A 19149-nucleotide genomic window follows, 5' to 3' on the forward strand; every position below is an offset into this window, starting at 1 on the left:
TGGCATGAATTATCTTTGATATGATCTTAATTATAAATTAACTGTTTACAAAACATTGTATTTTTGAAATTCAAAGGCATTTCTACCTCGGGAATAGATTACCTTAGCTGTATTTGGCAAATCTTGTAGGAACTTTTGGTCCTCAATGCTCTTCAACTTTGTACTTGTTTTGGCTTTTTTAACTTTTTTATGCCCCATTTATGTTTTCTGGTATGTGTGTCCGTTCGTTTGTCCGTCTGTCCCGCTTCAGGAGGTAGTTTTCATGAAGTTAAAGTCCAATCAACTTGAAACTTAGTACACATGTTCCCTATGATATGATCTTTCTAATTTTAATGCCAAAATAGAGTTTTTACCCCACTTCCACGGTCCACTGAACATATAAAATGATAGTGCGGTAGGCATCCATGTACTAGGGACACATTCTTGTTTATACGAGCGTCACTGATGAGTCTTATGTAGACGAAACGCGCGTATGGCGTAATTTTTAAATTTTGAATCCTGGTATCTATATATGATGAGTTTATTTTGTAGGCACTACTATTGAAAGTTATATTGAACTTTTTGAACATTGAGGTCATGTTTGTCGCTAAAAAAAGTGAACATTCATTTCGATAAAGGTTGTACCATGCTCTTACAGCCTTTAGTTTTGTCTACAAGTTAAAACTTAGATAAGTCATTACCTTAGTATGCAATTACAAATAAAGGCAATAGTAGTTTACCGCTGTTCAAATTCATTGAGAAAAAAACAAATCCGTGTTACAAACTAAAACTGAGGGAAACACATCAAATATAAGAGGAGAACTACGACACAACAGAAACACAGCATTAAAATGTAACACACACAGAAACACAGCATTAAAATGTAACACACACAGAAACACAGCTTTAAAATGTAACACACACAGAAACACAGCAGTAATATCTAACACACACAGAAACACAGCATTAACATCTAACACACACAGAAACACAGCATTAAAATGTAACACACACAGAAACACAACATTAAAATGTAACACACACAGAAACACAACATTAAAATGTAACACACACAGAAACAGGATTAAGGTACCTAACACTACAGAGAGATAACTCTGTAAAATCAGCAGAACGTTTTAATGACGTTGTGTTCATATGGGAATATTAAGCTTCTCAATGATCAAAAGAAGTGTTTGTCAAACTGCTATATAACCAGTGTATTTTTTCTGATAAAACGGTTGGTTCAAATTTTTGAATTTTTTATATTTTTGTCAAAGGGTCAAAGTAAATACTTTGTCAAAATTTTAGGAAAATTAAACGAGCAAAATTAATTTTAAATAGTTAAAGTGTTAGGTACCACCTTAAAATCTAACACACACAGAAACACAGCATTAAAATGTAACACACACAGAAACTAACTATAAAATAACAATGGCAATTTTCCTGACTTGGTACAGGACATTTTAAGAATAAAATGGTGGGTTGAACCTGGTTTTGTGGCATGCCAAACCTCCCGCTTTTATGGCAATGTTAAATCAAACAAACACAATTCTCCACTGGTTATTCCTAGCAGTATAAAGTGGCAAAGAGGCAGTCAGATGTTTTGTGATCATCTTATAGAACCAGAAATCGAAGTTATAAACACTTATGAAAATGATGATAAAAATGACAAATATACTTTTATTTTATGAATATACTGCTTTTATAAGTTTTAGCAATAAGATAACTGCAGAAGATAAAAGTTGAATTCCATAAGGAAGAGGAAGAAGGTCAGATAGAAGCCAAAGTTATGACATCGACTAGGGATAGAAAAATGCTTGTGTCATGGAGAGTAAGTGAACCGAAAATTACAGAGGAAATCATATGCAAAATATGAACGAATAAAGACCTTAATCATACCATTAAGTATAAAAGGAACAATCAGATATTATCTACATGTCCTCATAGTATCTATTCTTTCAATGATAAGATGGTAGTTGTATATATTATACAGAATTTTAGGGAAGAATAGTGATGATAGGTTAATGGAGATAACCCCATTGTACTAACAATGGTTTTAATAGTATATATTCTAACTAAGTTTGCAGATTGAGAAGGCCACGCTTTACGGTGTATTATTCTAAATACTACGGATTTTCTTGTCCCAGGTAAAGATAAAATAAGCCGTGTTTGGCACAACTTTTTGGAATTTTGGGTCATCGGCGCTCTTCAAATTTATACTTTTCTGGCTTTCTTTACAACTTTGATCTGGGCGTTGCTGGTGGGTCTTATGTAAACGAAGCGCACGTATGGTGTATTAGATTGTAGGCCTGGTGCCTGTGGTAACAATTAGCATGTCGAAATGTCCTATTGTAATGTTTGTTTGTGTATTTCTCTGTCCGTTATGTTCTTGCATTTATTTGTACTGTAGTCCTGTCATGAAATGTTATCATTTTAGTGTTATATTTAACAATGCCATAAAAGCCGGAGGTTTGGCTAGCCGCAAAACCAGGTTCAACCCACCATATTTTTTTTTATCAAAATGTCCTGTACCATGTCAGGAAAATGGCAGTTGTTATCTTATAATTCGTTTCTGTGTGTGTTACATTGTCGTTTTGGTTTTTTGTTGCATTCAGTGTTTCTGTTGTTTCGTTGTTTTCCGCTTAAAGTTGATGTGTTTGAACAGCGGTAAACTACTGTTGCCTTTATTTACCTCAGTTTTAGTTTGTAACCCGGATTTGTTTTCTCCCAATCGATTTATGACTTTCGAACAGCGGTGTACTACTGTTGCCTTTATTTGACTGATCTAATAAAAGTTCAATTGTCCCCAGTGTTGCACATATTTTATAGTTCGTTTCTGTGTGTATTACATTTTCGTTTTTTTTTTTTTTTTTTTTTGTTGCACTTAAGTGTTTCTGTTGTTTCGTTGTTTTCCTCTTAGAGGTGATGTGTTTCCGCCCTTGGTTTTAGTTTGCAACCCGGATGTGTTTTCTTTCAATCGATTTATGACTTTCGAACAGCAGTATTCTACTGTTGCCTTTATTTATCTGTCCCAGTATTATAAAAGAGAGGAGAAAGGTATTAGAGGGATAGTCACACTCATCCGTCGAAAATAAGCTGACAACGCCCTGGCTAAAAGAGAAGAAGACAAACAGACAAATAATAGTACACAACACATAGCATAGAAAACCAAAGACTGAACAACACGAACCCCTCCCAAAATTTGAGATCGACGGGATTGAAGTTACGACATCAGGGACATACATTGTATCTGCTATCATCTGTGAAACGATATGTCATTACAGACAACCAACGCAGTCGTGATGGCGTCTGTAAACAAATACAAAGGAATGATTCCAACTGTTTAATATCTTCCTTGTGAGCAGCAACACTCTATTAAGACAATCATGTTAGGAAATACAAGCCTTTGAATATTGTCCAAACTTGGAGATATATACTACGTATGCAGGCGCTGCTGACATGTTGCTACATGTACATATACTGAATGGAAAGTTCACAATATGGAAGCTAAAATCATTTCTTTTGTTTGAAAAACATATCCTCCAAATGTAGCAAATAAATCAAGCAATCAAGCATTTTGATAATGTCAGTTCCAGAGAATTGTTTGTTTGATTCAGAGTGATTGTCTACAGAATAGGATTTATCCCTCCCTTGGACAAGATACTTCTATCTACGTTGGCTATTTTGTGTTATGAAACAAAGCAGGACCAACTCATTTAATTTGCTTCAGTTTTGAATGGGGATTACTTGTGTAAAGTGTAGAAAAGTCAAATGTTTTAATACTATTGCAATATGAAAGAATCTTTAATTTTTGGTACTCTAAAAAATTATTATCGATATTCAATTCACGCCAGCTCTAGAATATATAGTTGCACAATAACTTGGAAACCCGGCTTTGATTACTGATAAAATTTATGTTAATGATTAAGAACCAGGTTTCGTGGAGCACTTGTGAGACCCAGTAGAATACCTTTGTTTGTAAGGACACTTATGTAGTATAGGTATCCAATACAATGATGGAAGTTGTCATCTTATTTGAAATCATAAAGGAACATAGTTGTCTCATTGACACTCATATCACAGTCTTCTTATATCTATAGAAAATAATATCCAGAATTTCTGCTTATGTGTTGTTGGGTATATGTTGAGTTTCCAAGTGATTGTCATTACCTGTTACATTTAATTAGCAAAAATATGAAATGGGACTTACACTAAAAACGATGCTGTTTGGGGCTTTATCTGCGGGTATAACAACATATTTGTCATGGAGGTAGGACAAGTGTTTTGCAAAATTAGGGACTTTATAGATTGATGTAGTATGGGTTTAAGACCCTTTCAGTTTATCAATTCTGATTTGTATCAACGATCTCACAGCCTTTATCTTTTCGGAAAGAGTATATTCATCTTCTTTCTTGTGGTTTAATTCATTGTCTGGCATAATCATCGTCTGAATTCATCAGTATTTTGAAGGTTTGTTTCCAATTGATGAATTTACGGGTTCACAATGTGTCAGACATATGGGCAATACGTTTCGCAGATAAGTGATATTGACAATATTTATGGCACCAGTAATAACGTGGCACATCGGGTTATATATGAACTGGGAACTAGCACAGGTTCAATCCGGAGGTTTAGACTTGGAGTCGTCAATATTGGGATCCTGCAACTCGTGTTTTTTTTTTTTTAAAGAATTGCAATTGTTTTGGTATAGGTGTAATTAATAATAGATACATACTGATCTTAAAAATATGGAGGTATTTTCGAGTGAACTGATTTATGATGAAGTATAATGACCAAAGTGATGGCATAAAGACCTTTGTTGGTCTTTTCTCTTTTTCTTCTCTTCCAATGCAAACTGGTTTAAACGTTTTGTGATTTGCAATATCCGAAATGATAGCTATACGTTTGTATTGTGAATGAGGGTTTGTAACAGTGGTTTCAAAACCGAAGATGGACTAGTCATTGCACTTGACATGACATGACAGTCATAGATTACATATGTGTTTTACTAGTCTTATATCATGTGTTATTTGTTTTTGCAACAGCATGTTTATATTTTGCAACAAAGAATCATCTGTTTTTCCTTGAGTTGTTATCCCCCAATAAGGATGGATAAGACTCCATTTTAAAAAACGTCCTTTGCAATATTGAAACAAGGGAAATAATTTTACAAACAGAGAAAGAAATGAAAGATGCTATTTCAAAATATACTAATAACCTTTTACAAGAACTTGAAGCAAAGTGGAAACCTTTAGAAAATGTGATCATTACAGAACTGTCTTCCCTAAGAATGAATGCAGACTTATTGGAAACCAGGATTAAAAATCTAAACCAAGTCCTACAGTCTCGTCAAGTGGTTAACATTTTTTCTGCAGGCCAAACCTTATATGAGTTATTGCCAAATTACTCAATTAAAAAAATTAAACCTTATCAGGCAAAATTTATTCCATCTAATCTGCACTTGAAAATAAGAAGTCAGGTGCTTGGTGATCTGTATACAGTTCCAAATTTTGAAGTTATAGATACTTACCAAAGTAGTTACAAAAGTGTGACAAATATTCTATTCAGCAGTGACAAAACTGCATTGATAGGAAGTTTTAACTGTAAAATACTTCAAAACGTTCAATTTGAAAACCATTGCATGAAAATAAAGAAAGAAGTAAATATGAAAGTGTACGATATGGCAAAGACAATGGATGGTAGAATACTTGTATCAGCTGAAGTATTTGATTTAAAAATATATAGCATAGACAAGAAATTTATGAAATTTGTGTCGTTTGCTCCATTAAAAACTATAGGTGTGCATGTTACAAAAGATAATAAAATAATAGTAGGGTTGATAAAAAATTTAATGATACCTGCACCAACAGACTGTATCAGAAAACTTGTTGTTATGAACTCTGATGGGGACATACAACATTCTATTGAACATGACAGGGACCATCAGAGACTGTTAACCTACCCTCATAGGATCAATACTATAAATGATAAAATAGTCGTTGTAGACGTTATAAACAAAGAATTTGAGGGGAGGGTAGTAATGTTAGATCATGGAAGACAACTCCATTGGATCTATAATGGTTGTAAAACTATAAATTCTGACCAGGTTAAATTTCATCCTGGAGACGTGGCAGTAACCTCTCCAGATATGATTCTAGTTTCTGACTGTGAGAATCATGTAATACATGCACTAAATTCGGTAGGGGAAGTTATTTTTTATAAGGAAGTAAAAAGCTTAGGAATAGAATTACCTTTAAGTCTTAGCATTGACCGCAATGACGTCTTATGGATTGGATGTAATACCTGCACAGAAAACAAAAGTAGTGCGTCAAAAATAATTTGCGTTAAACTAATCTAATTTTGAGGTTTCGTATCAAGATAGATCAAATCACAGTTTGGTGTAGTATCTTTTGGTATATACATATATGAACATGTGAATTTGACCGAATAATCATAGCATTGACAAGAATCACAAATTAAATAAAAGTCATGGGTGAAATTCCAAGGAGCATGAAGCCCTAGCCCCCTGATGGAGTTTCATCTATGATAAATGCATAGACTTTTTATAATCGCCTCCAAACGTTGGATTACCATGACCCCTTTCAAAATCCTAGATGTGCATCTGAAAGAAACTTGTCTTTGTTATTTTGAGAATAAAAATGTGAAAAAAAGTGTTTGTTGCTTGCTACTGATGTTGTTAATGTAAAGTTGATTTTTAGATAACTTAGTTCATTTGTCAATAAAACACAGAAACTTGCCAAATGCATGCTCAAAAAGCTATCTCTTTATTATTACGAAGCTTCAGTCCATCATCATCTTGGTTTTTTTCTCAAATTCGGAGGCACAGTTATTTTACAGCAAGATTAAAAGTTTATACAACAGTCTGTACCTCATCGATCGCTGCAAAAAAAAACGCCAAAAAAAAAAACACCATTTAATTGGTAAAATAATGAAATATGGGATAAGATTTTGGATGGTTATGTAAAAGCTGCTGAAATGTTTCCCTGAAATTCCATGATTGTTTGAAAAATGAAATTGATGTTCTGAATTTTAAACACTTGTTAACTAAAAACTGAACTCAATGTAAACAACATGACAGCAATCCTACATACAAATAAGTTGTAGGATTGCTATGTCACACATTTGCCACTTTTATGAAGCTATTGAACCAAGAGTTCCAAGAGATGAAGTTGAAATCATCCCAACGACAATTTAACGGACGACATCAGTTGTGTTACTGTTTCCCTAATGACTACGGATGTGTAGAAAAATCCTGTCCTCGTTTCCTCGAATTCGACCTGCCGAATTAGACTTGTCACCTGGTTTGTATTCACACAAGAGACACGGGTGCCGGGTGTGCGGCAGGATCTGTTTATCAATCTAGACCACTTGAGATCAATCACGGAATTCGGCTTAGAAAACGTTGCTCAGTCTTTAGTTTTGTATGTTTTGTTTTGTATACATTGATAGCATTCTCGTCGTTTTTCGTTTTTTGAAACTTAACATTGACAGACCTGATGTGCATTAAATTAATATGCTAAATAGTGGCATTCAAACAAACAAAAATAGCCAAGTTTTTAGACAGAGGTTTCTCAACTTATGTTAGTTATCACTAATATTTAAAGTTTGAAATTATGTTAATCACAATATTAAAATATAATACTTTTTTTGAAATAGTTGCTCTAATGCATGAAACTTGTAAACATTTTGTTACATTCTTCAATTCTATTTATGTAATCCATTTGGAAACACATGTTATACATGATAAAAGATCATACTGAATACATTCGATCATCCTTTTGAGAAGTCGTAAAATGTTCAAATAATTTTATTGATTGATGAATGGCTAACTTCCAAAGGGAATTTTTCGAACACTTAGAACAATATCAGAGATACATAGTACAAGTAAGGCATCAATGGAACATGAAATCTTAAATTTGAAAGATATTGATAGAGAATTTTGACAATACTATATGCGTTAAATGGACCTCCAAAATATGTAATGTACAGTTCATGAAAAAGAAAAATGCTTTATATGTTGCAGACTGTATTGAGCCTGCTTGTTCAAAATTCAGGATCGATGTTCATCAAAAGAATGAACAAAAAAAACCTTGATTAAGTTTGTGATAGTCTTTTTGCTTTATACATTGAAATAATTTGTCCATGTGTAGTCTAGCCAAATTTGAATTCATTCTACAGTAAAAGAACAAACAGCAAAACAATGCTTTCAGATGGGGTAACAAATCAGAGCTGTCTTCCCTTACAAAGAATGAGGAGTTATGTTATATCTTATATGTTATATGTCGTTTGTAGTCCAAATAATTATAAAATTGCCTTTCCATACCATCATTGTCATGATAATTGTTTGGACGAATATTGTCAAAATAAATGTATAAAGTTTGAGATTGCATGCTATTTACATAAGCGTGTCACTGTTTTTTTATATCCTGTTGTTGTTCAGCGGTTTTCATGTTGTGTCGACCATTAAATTATTTGTCTGTGCGTTTGTTTTTTTTTGTTACACTTTACTGTTTCTACTGTTCCTTTGTTTTCCTGTCAGAGTTGATGCGTTTCCAACGGTTTTGGTTTGTCACCCAGATTTTTTGTCTGAATCGATTTATGACTTTTGAACACCGGTATAATACTATGTACATGTAATAAGATTAAGAAGTTATAGATACTCATCAAAGTGAAAATGAAAATTTGACACATTATTTTGTAATGATTATACTGCATTTAAACGCAGCTTTCCCGGTAAGACCAGTGAATTGGTCAAGTACTGTAATAAGTAATTCATAGGAGTATGGTGATAGTATTGTTATTGCCCATTTTCCTAAACAGTAAGGGCCATAGCTCAGGTTATTGTCCAGAAACCAGAAAATCCTTGATTTCTGGACCCTTATTCATTAGGAGTTTTATCATAACCCAAAAAATCAATCCAAACCTTCATTTTTGGGAATAGAACCTTGGGGTACAATTTCATAGAAATCCAACACTTAAACATAATTGATTGTCTTGACACAAGAGAAATAATGTGTAAGCCCGTTATTCTTAAACAGTAAGGACAATAACCGGTACAATTTCATAGAGATCAATTCTTGTATGCTCCAAGTTTATGTTTGGAAACCAAATGTCTTCTAACACATACCAGGTACAAAAATTGTGCGATTGTATAAAAAAAACAGACGTGTACATTTTTTGGTTTGTGTATCTAAATATAAAATAAAATACACTGAACTGAAACTTAATAGTAAGGTTCATAAACCCTGAGATGAAGTGGCTTGTACTTGTACAAACCGTAACTGTTATTTGTGCCATGGTAAATGTTTGTTTAAATATTTGTATGTCTCTATAGTGATTAAAATAATAACACAATACTGACTACTGTACCCCTATTTGTGACAATTGTACCTATTATGTTTGTTTGTTTTGTTCACACATCTTTGTCAATATAATGGATTTTTATACGACGGTCATACAAGTGAGATGTTTAGCTAGCTATAAAACCAGGTTTGGTCAAGCATTTTTTATATTACAAAATGCCTGTTCAAAGTCAGTAATTTGACAATTGTCAATTAGTTTGATGTGGTTGAGCTTTTGATTTTGTCATTTGATTAGGGACATTCAGTTTTGAATTTTCCTCGGCGTTTGGTATTTTTGTGATTTTACTTTTTACAGCTAATTGTATTATTTAAATTGCAAACAGGATGTAGAACCCAGACTTCATCAAACTAATGGAGAATTTTTCCATGAGACACAGATGGTGTGACTGTCTGCATATATATAACCTTATAAAGAGGCAGAACTTTAGAACAATGTGATGCCTATTAAATTCAATATTAATATATATCTGTGGTTATAAGCATTATATAAGTTTCATAACACTTAGTTGAGGCAAACTTAAGATAGAGCACGGACGGAAAAGGGTTACACTTAATGCCATTCAGCTGCAGCGGAAAAGAGTTTTTGTGTATCAAAAAAACTCATCATAGATACCAGGCTTAAAATTTTGTATGCCAGACATGAGTCAGTTTACATTTTTGCCTTAATTGATTGAATTGATGTTTTTTTTTTAGAAAGAAAACATATTGATGCAATAGCTTTGTACTAGACGAACATGATCTGATGTTTTTTTAAACATGTTTTATCAGTCTGCAAGAAGATCCAACATCCTATTAGAATACCTATTGTCTTTGCTCTTACTTCTATAATATATGTGCTAAGACGAATGGCAGGAAAAACCCAATTACTCAGTAATAACACCCATATAGATATCATACCTATGACCATTCACACTCCAGACCCATATAGATATCAAACCTATGACCATTCACATTCCAGACCCATAAAGATATCATACCTATGACCATTCACATTCCAGACCCATATAGATATCATACCTATGACCATTCACATTCCAGACCCATATAGATATCATACCTTTGACCATTCACATTCAGTAATTAGACCCATAAAGATATCATACCTATGACCATTCACATTCCAGACCCATATAGATATCATACCTATGACCATTCACATTCAGTAATTAGACCCATAAAGATATCATACCTATGACCATTCACATTCCCATATAGATATCATACCTATGACCATTCACATTCCAGACCCATATAGATATCATACCTATGACCATTCACATTCCAGACCCATATAGATATCATACCTATGACCATTCACATTCCAGACCCATATATATATATCATACCTATGACCATTCACATTCCAGACCCATATAGATATCATACCTATGACCATTCACAATCCAGACCCATATAGATATCATACCTATAACCATTCACAATCAAGACCCATATAGATATCATACCTATAACCATTCACAATCCAGACCCATATAGATATCATACCTATGACCATTCACATTCCAGACCCATATAGATATCATACCTATAACCATTCACATTCCAGACCCATATAGATATCATACCTATGACCATTCACAATCCAGACCCATATAGATATCATACCTATAACCATTCACAATCCAGACCCATATAGATATCATACCTATAACCATTCACAATCCAGACCCATAAAGATATCATACCTATGACCATTCACATTCCAGACCCATATAGATATCATACCTTTGACCATTCACATTCAGTAATTAGACCCATATAGATATCATACCTATAACCATTCACATTCCAGACCCATATAGATATCATACCTATGACCATTCACATTCCAGATGAGCAAATTACCACCAGATGATTTATTTTCAATGGCAAAAATGACCAGTTTTCTATCTACTTTCATGGTAACCATCATTCTAATGCAATTATTTTGTAACAATTGTTCTGATTGGATAACAGCAAGCGTAAAATCCTCTATCTCCTTGTCTGTAACTAAGGAAGCCGACATTTTGAATTTCGGAATGTATTGACATGTTATTTTTACAATAATAAACAAAAAACTCACTTGTTGCGCCTAAAAATCTTCTTTTTATCAAATTTTATTACATTCTGAAGTGGCACAGAAGCCAGAAAACGGCCGGTGTTTATGTTTGACGCTGGAAGCATACCTATGACGTCATCTAGTGTAGGGACCAAAGAACATAACATCTTTTCGCGGGATTTTCTTTAATGAACATTTTACACTGAAATAATGATTGAAATTTAACTATAAACTTGTTTTGCATTAGAATAGAGATAACTGTATTGTATTTGAAGCTTTGCGGAAGTCCATCGGTAGTTTTACTATCGCAAATACCTGTTTACCTGTCTCCGCTCCGCGTCGCCAGGTAAACTAAATTTGCGACAGTAAAACTACCAATGGACGTCCTTAAAGCTTCAAATACAATACAGTTATCTCTTAATTTCAATGACCAACAATTTAAGAAGAATTATTGATGTTAAGTTCAATCATGTGGAAGAATTTATCCCTGTTAAATTGATCTACTGAAGATTCATTTATTTTCTATGGTACCAAGGAGTAGAGCAAGGAATCCAAATAAATGACCCTGTAGGTGTTTTTTTTTTTAATTTTTCATTTTCAAATGAATGAAAATTTTGGGTGAATGTATGATATTTGAAAGTAGTATATGAAAGAGTTGTATATCTGCTTTCTACTTATATATTAATCCTGCGATTGGGTGTCTTATCATACATATACAGCCCAACAGATATAAAAGCTCCACCCACTGCCGGACTATGTTTGTGTCTTGCTGTTGATGAGTGTTGTACAAACCTGCATGAACTCAGAATGTGCATTGCAGCCGCATTCCAATGACGTATTGCTTGACCGTATGCCAACTATAATTCAAATTTATGTTCTGTTAGTTTTCATGCATTTCTCTTGAGCAATAAGAATTAAAACCCATTTCTATTAACAGACAAACACAAACAGCAGGATTAACTCCATTTTTCACCAGTGCCAATCATCCGGTTCAAAACTTGAATGTGTACATGTGTAACAAAAAATATACCATGCAATATTGTCAATTTCACCATGTTAAGTGAATATCAAGAAAAGTTCAAAATTCAGGAGTGTAGGACAAGTAATTCACTTTTGTTTCAAATCATACAATGTTCTGTTATTGTTTTTACTGTTGAAATTAGTTGTAATGTTAGAATAGATAATTATCTTCTTTGAGCAATGGAATTGCAACAACAGTCTTCAGCAAGAAACAAGTGTCTATACCATATGTCAAGCTGAGTCTACTAAAGCTCAATAATTTAACAGACTATCTCAATGGTTTTTCATATCATATGGAATATATTACTGGTTAAACATTTTTCAGTATATTGTTCCTGTAATTTCAGGACTATCCCTGCCAAATACTACTTTTACAAAATGATTTAACATTGTTTCAGTATTTTGTTCGGGTAATTTCAGTACTATTCCGGCCTTAAATGGTATATCATTAAAGTATATTATTCCTGCATTTTCTATCTATAAAAAGATAGCAGACTTCTCTGTTACTTAGTAAACAAAATTATGAATAGCAATTTGTAAACCATATGATGAATACCTATAAATCCAGATTGTCTGTATGAAATAATAAACAAGTAAGGTTTTACGACAATCTTGTATTTCTACATGAGACCAACATTTACAATATAAAAAATTCATACAATTTATTTACATATCTATTTATGATAACAGTAATGTTAAAGAAAATCAAATGCTTTTTGTACTACAAAAATATAAGTTTATGAAACATGAATTTACAATATGGAGATAAAATATTGCAGATCTTAGCACCCAAATTCAGTCAAACATCATGAGTAGCATTCTGAAAATTTCATAACCAGGTGTTCTGAGGCTTTATCAAAATTCATCATATCATTCAGCCAACTCATTCACTGATCATTTACACATAACTAACAGCTGCCAAATCTCATAAGATCTATTTCCAGGCTTATTGGTTTCTTATACCCAAAGCTTGCTCGATTTCCATTCTTCTTTGCTGAACCTGCAATAAAATTATAAATATTATAGTAATTTGAACATGACAGTTTACAAACAGTGCATTCAATATCTCTCAAGATCTGAAAACAGTCTGTTATGAAAGCTTACTGGAGCCGGTGTTTATGTAGTTTACTGAATATCAACTTAAAACAAAAGTGTAAATAGACACCCAAAGACGAGACATAATTACTACATAGTATAAGTATCAGTAGTGAAATGCATTTGTTATAAGACATTGAATCAGTGTCAAAATTGAGTTATCTCCCTTAAGCCAGAAAAATGTCTATGCAATTGAAAGACTACAGTCATTAAATATAAGTGGGTGTTTTGTGGGTGTAAAGATACCCAAATTTAAATGTTCAATGAAGTATATATTGGCCATTGGCTTGTTCACAATCTTTCTCAAAACAATGTAATCTAATACATGCATTCACACGAGGATAATTTTACCTCAATCCACAAAAAATAAATAAATCCATAGTAAAGGATTGCATGATAGGTCAGATAATAAATCCATAGTAAAGGATTGCAAGATAGGTCAGATAATTATCCATAGTAAAGGATTGCAAGATAGGTCAGATAATTATTCAGAGATAAGTTACTGTGGATTTATTATTATTCATGCAATACTAGAATTTGTGGCTCTCACAGGTTATGTAAAACATGAATTTAAATGTACAACAATGTACACTTTTTCTGTAGGCTTCAATAAAAACTTTTGCAACACCATTTAACCATGAAAACAAATATAAACAAAAACACAATATTCCACAAATCAGTGAAAATTAGCATCCACCAAAAAAATTGGATCTGTGTGGCATTTTTAGAGGAATGGACAAGAATGAGTGTAGGATTGAACACTGACAATATGTACAAGTTATCACTGTTACAGTGACTTGACTGATAGTGTTGCTATCCAACAATTGCAATTCATTCAAAATTTTGACCAAATTGCAATTTGTTTTATTAAACCAAATTGTTCAACTGGTCAGAAATTTGAACAATTTGTTCAGTCAAAATGTGAAAGTGCAAGGTGATAAAATAAATCATACTTACAATCCTATAAGACTTTAACTCCACTGTGTTGATGTTATTTTTAAATTAGTTTATCAATCTGTATAGGTATATATAGCTATTACCATACTAAAGGTGAACTGTTTTATTTGTAATTGCTATAAAAATGTCCAAACTAAGCTTTTATATAGTTTTTCTTTCAAAATGTATTCTATATTCATAAGAATCACACAGTATATGAATAAAAACATCATATTCAGTAAAATAATTTGTAAAATTGCAATATATTTGTAGGAAGGGGAGATAATCTTTTTTGGTTTCAAAAAGTCTTTATTCAAAAGAATAGTATTTTAGGTTATTTCCCAAAGGAAACTTATCAATAGCATATTGTTATTTCACATATAGTTTACTGAATATATGATGTATTATTTTAAATGATATATGATTCTTATAAATATAAAATCCTTTTCGAAAGAAAAACTATATAAAAGCTTAGTTTGGACATTTTTATAGCAATTCAAAATAAAATAGTTGACCTTTAGTATGGTAATGGCTATAATATAACATATATGATATAATATAATTATACCAATTGCAACTCATTCAAAATTTTGACCAAATTGCAATTTGTTTTATTAATCCAAATTGTTCAGCTGGTCAAAAATTTGAACAAATTGTTCAGTCAAAATGTGAAAGTGCAAGGTGATAAAATAAAATATACTTACAATCCTATAAGCCTTTAACTCCACTGTATTGATATATTATATCATATATGTTATATTATAGCCATTACCATACTAAAGGTCAACTATTTTATTTTGAATTGCTATAAAAATGTCCAACCTAAGCTTTTATATAGTTTTTCTTTCGAAAAGGATTTTATATTTATAAGAATCATATATCATTTAAAATAATACATCATATATTCAGTAAACTATATGTGAAATAACAATATGCTATTGATAAGTTTCCTTGGGGAAATAACCTAAAATACTATTCTTTTGAATAAAGACTTTTTGAAACCAAAAAAGATTATCTCCCCTTCCTACAAATATATTGCAATTTTACAAATTATTTTACTGAATATGATGTTTTTATTCATATACTGTGTGATTCTTATGAATATAGAATACATTTTGAAAGAAAAACTATATAAAAGCTTAGTTTGGACATTTTTATAGCAATTACAAATAAAACAGTTCACCTTTAGTATGGTAATAGCTATATATACCTATACAGATTGATAAACTAATTTAAAAATAACATCAACACAGTGGAGTTAAAGTCTTATAGGATTGTAAGTATGATTTATTTTATCACCTTGCACTTTCACGTTTTGACTGAACAATTTGTTCAAATTTCTGACCAGTTGAACAATTTGGTTTAATAAAACAAATTGCAATTTGGTCAAAATTTTGAATGAATTGCAATTGTTGGATAGCAACACTATCAGTCAAGTCACTGTAAACTTCTGTCTAAATATGAAATCATTTTCTTCAGCAGCACCAAAAAAAAGCATGACGGAAATTTTAAGTTCATTAAACTGTTGAAAAATTCAAGGTGTCAGCAGACCTTAGCAAACAGGTGGTAGGTTTATAACAGATTTGAAAAGTGCTAAAACATTACAACTCATTGCTGTTAAGATGCAGACCATATATAAAATCTATTTATTCTATAGTTCCGTAAAAATAAAGAGGAAATATTTGTCAAAAGAACCAGGAAAGGACAAACTGACAGTCAGGGGAAATATAACTATCTTGGATTCATGGAATGAAAAAAAGTTTGCAAAACATAAAAGGAATGATAAATTGGAATAGACCATTATTACCTTTCCATAGAAGTATCTACAGACAGCCTCCTGGCACCATGGTTGGTAGAAATAGTCAGCTCTTCTCTCTTCTTCTGGATTACCAGCTACATCTGTCATTGTCTGAAAGTAAAATGTTGGAAATAAAATATGATTATGTTAAAAACAGAATTCATTATAAATTCTTTGCTACAACAGTCATAGCAATATTGGGCTAGTTTGTTAGTTCCGGTTTTGACTAATTTGGCAAAAAGGAACTTTCTAACTAGTTGATATATTCTGTTCGAACTTTTCAACTAGTCACTTTGTTCAAGTGGAACTTTTGAACCAGAGGAAAAACAAAGCAACTAGTTAATAAGTTCCTCAGGAACTTTTCAGCTAATTAGATCTTTCCGCCCGGAACTTTCCAACGTAGGAACAAAAGAGCATTTATATGTACACATTGACTAAATGCTATAAACTTTTAACAACTGAAACACAGTTGTCTCCCTTTAACACTAGCACATTTCTTATAAAACCACTTACATTTTTATGAACATATAAAACATTCTACAATATTGTGAAAATGTAAATCCTTTTCAGAGAAAAGGGAAATAGAGCTCTAACTACACATTATAGAAAGGTTTTAATGATATAACTAATGCAGAATAAGTATTTGTATTTCAAATAAAATTTACATAATCAATCAAAATTAATGAAGAATGTGTTCATAGGACACAGATGCCAAGGCTTGTTAATATATGGCAAATTCTGCAATATTTCAAATTACAAAGGGACATAACTCAAGATTGGCAAAAGTGACCCCACCTATATCTGATCTTGATCTGAGTTAAGTGGTACTTATCATTGTGCATAAGTTTAATAACCTTTGGTTGAGGCAAGTTAAAGTTAGAGAACAGAAAGTAATTTTGGAATGTACAGACATACAAGGGTAAAACTTAATGCTCTCTCACAGTGCCCATGGCATAAAAACACACTATTTCAATTTGCTGTTTTGAGAGTATTTTAAGGCAAAAATCTTCCTTTTTTCAATTTTGACAATCAGTAGCGGAAAATAAAAGTGTAAACAACTGTCCAATGGAGCATTATACTCTACCTTTAAGTCTCTTGTCTGTGATATCAACCAATTATTTATAAATTCTTGTGGATCTTTGGCAAAACTGAGGAAGAATTCTCTGTTGGTTTTCAACTGATTAATGGTCTCTACAGTTTCATGAATCTGAAATACAAATAAAAATAAATTTATAGAGCATATTTTATATCAAGGCATAAGTCATATAAGTTTTCAAAACACCTCATGTAAACTGATTAATGTAATGTTGCTGTACTGTTCAAAGGAAAACTATTAAACTATTGGAATAAAAGAATCTGTCTTAAAGCATTGGGATTAATGTGTCTTATCAGTAAATTTTGAAGCAACAAAAAACATGTGGTTAAAGAAACTATGATTATACATATACCCTTGATATTTAAAAAAATTTAAGATGAGGAATAAATTTTTACACAACTATAGGATAAAATAATGTGCTAGTTAAAAAGGTAACAGCCAGTAGGAAGACATGTCACACTACCTGGACCAGTCAATGCTTTTACTCCTTAATGCTGCATGCTTAGCAGAGAAACAGTAAATGTCAATATTACAGTCCGATTACTGTGGATTCATTTATTTTTGTGGGTACCAATTTTTTCGTGGATTAAGGAAAACTTGCATGTTCGTGGTTATTTAATTTCATGGTTTTGATGAAGTCTACATACAAGCCTATAGAATTTGTGTCATTTGTTGAACATTTGATTTCGAGGTTCACCTGTAACCACGAAATCCACGAAAATTGGTATCCAACGAAAATTAATGAATCCACAGTATACTTGTCCGTGTTTTTAACCCTAAAACTCCCACACTTATGTGAACACACTACTGCGAGGCAGGTATATGTATATGAAGACAGCCTATATTTGATGAGTACTAATGTTTTAATAGTTTCCTACCTTGTTGTCAAGGTTACTGATTTCTTGTTGACTTTGTGTAGTCAGTAAGAATGAGTACTAATGTTTTAATAGTTTCCTACCTTGTTGTCAAGGTTACTGATTTCTTGTTGACTTTGTGTAGTCAGTAAGAATGAGTTCATCTGCTGCTTCAGTGTATCATCCTGTAGAGAAATAAAACATTCAATGTCTTAAATGATTCAGTCAACTGTAAAAGTGATGTGTGCATGTGATTAATTTTTTGTACTTAAAAGATATTTCTAAGAATTTTCCAGAACATTAAGAAATTCAAAGTGAGACTAACTGCATATGCATGATGCATCAATGAAATATGTTTACAGATTTTACAAATGATGTGTAGTATAAGGTGTATTAAAAATTTCCTAACTGTAAGAAACTATGGGTAATTTAATTGGTTGAGTTTACATTGTTTGAGATGTTTTAAAAATCAAAACATTTTTGTGAAACTTTTGAAAAAATATCCCTAAATTCTTTTAATGGATTCTAAAATGGCACAAATTATACTTGTTGAGTAAAAAGATTGTTCGCTTTCAGCTAATATCAACATTAACTAATATGATTATCGTCAGATTACACAAAAACTTCAAAAGAAAAACTTTATTACAAGAAGCAAATTAATACAGTTAATAAAACAAAAAATATAAAGATTTAAAATCATATCTACTGCTTTAAAATAACTTACTATTTCAACATCAATATCATAGCAAGCAGTTTTTCTTGCATCCGGTCCTTCAACTCTGTGAAATGTAAAGTTACTGTAATATAAATAAATGTTTCCAGCAAACTAATTCCATCACTAAATCATATAATAAAATTTACAATTATTATCAATGTTCGTTTTTGAGTCTTTAAAATACTATTGAACTGTATATATACTTGTATTTTTT

General features: G+C 31.9%; 1 protein-coding gene across 3 annotated transcripts in view; it reads right to left on the reverse strand.

The window, feature by feature from the left end:
* Nucleotides 1–13040: 13040 nt before the first annotated feature.
* The window catches only part of LOC143062968 (SWI/SNF-related matrix-associated actin-dependent regulator of chromatin subfamily D member 1-like), a 72324-nt gene continuing 66215 nt past the window's right edge, over nt 13041–19149 (reverse strand). For 2 of the 3 annotated variants that reach the window (XM_076234844.1, XM_076234842.1), the window contains 5 exons: nt 18945–19017; nt 18325–18405; nt 17355–17477; nt 16280–16381; nt 13041–13441 (listed from right to left, as the gene is read on the reverse strand). In XM_076234844.1, coding sequence (XP_076090959.1) covers nt 13388–13441; nt 16280–16381; nt 17355–17477; nt 18325–18405; nt 18945–19017 — 433 coding nt within the window. In that variant the 3' untranslated portion in view covers nt 13041–13387. The remainder of the gene's footprint in view (nt 13442–16279; nt 16382–17354; nt 17478–18324; nt 18406–18944; nt 19018–19149) is intronic. The other variant, XM_076234843.1, reaches the window with a different exon arrangement.

The sequence above is a fragment of the Mytilus galloprovincialis genome, chromosome 2 (genome assembly GCF_965363235.1).
Source record: "Mytilus galloprovincialis chromosome 2, xbMytGall1.hap1.1, whole genome shotgun sequence".
NCBI lineage: Eukaryota > Metazoa > Mollusca > Bivalvia > Mytilida > Mytilidae > Mytilus > Mytilus galloprovincialis.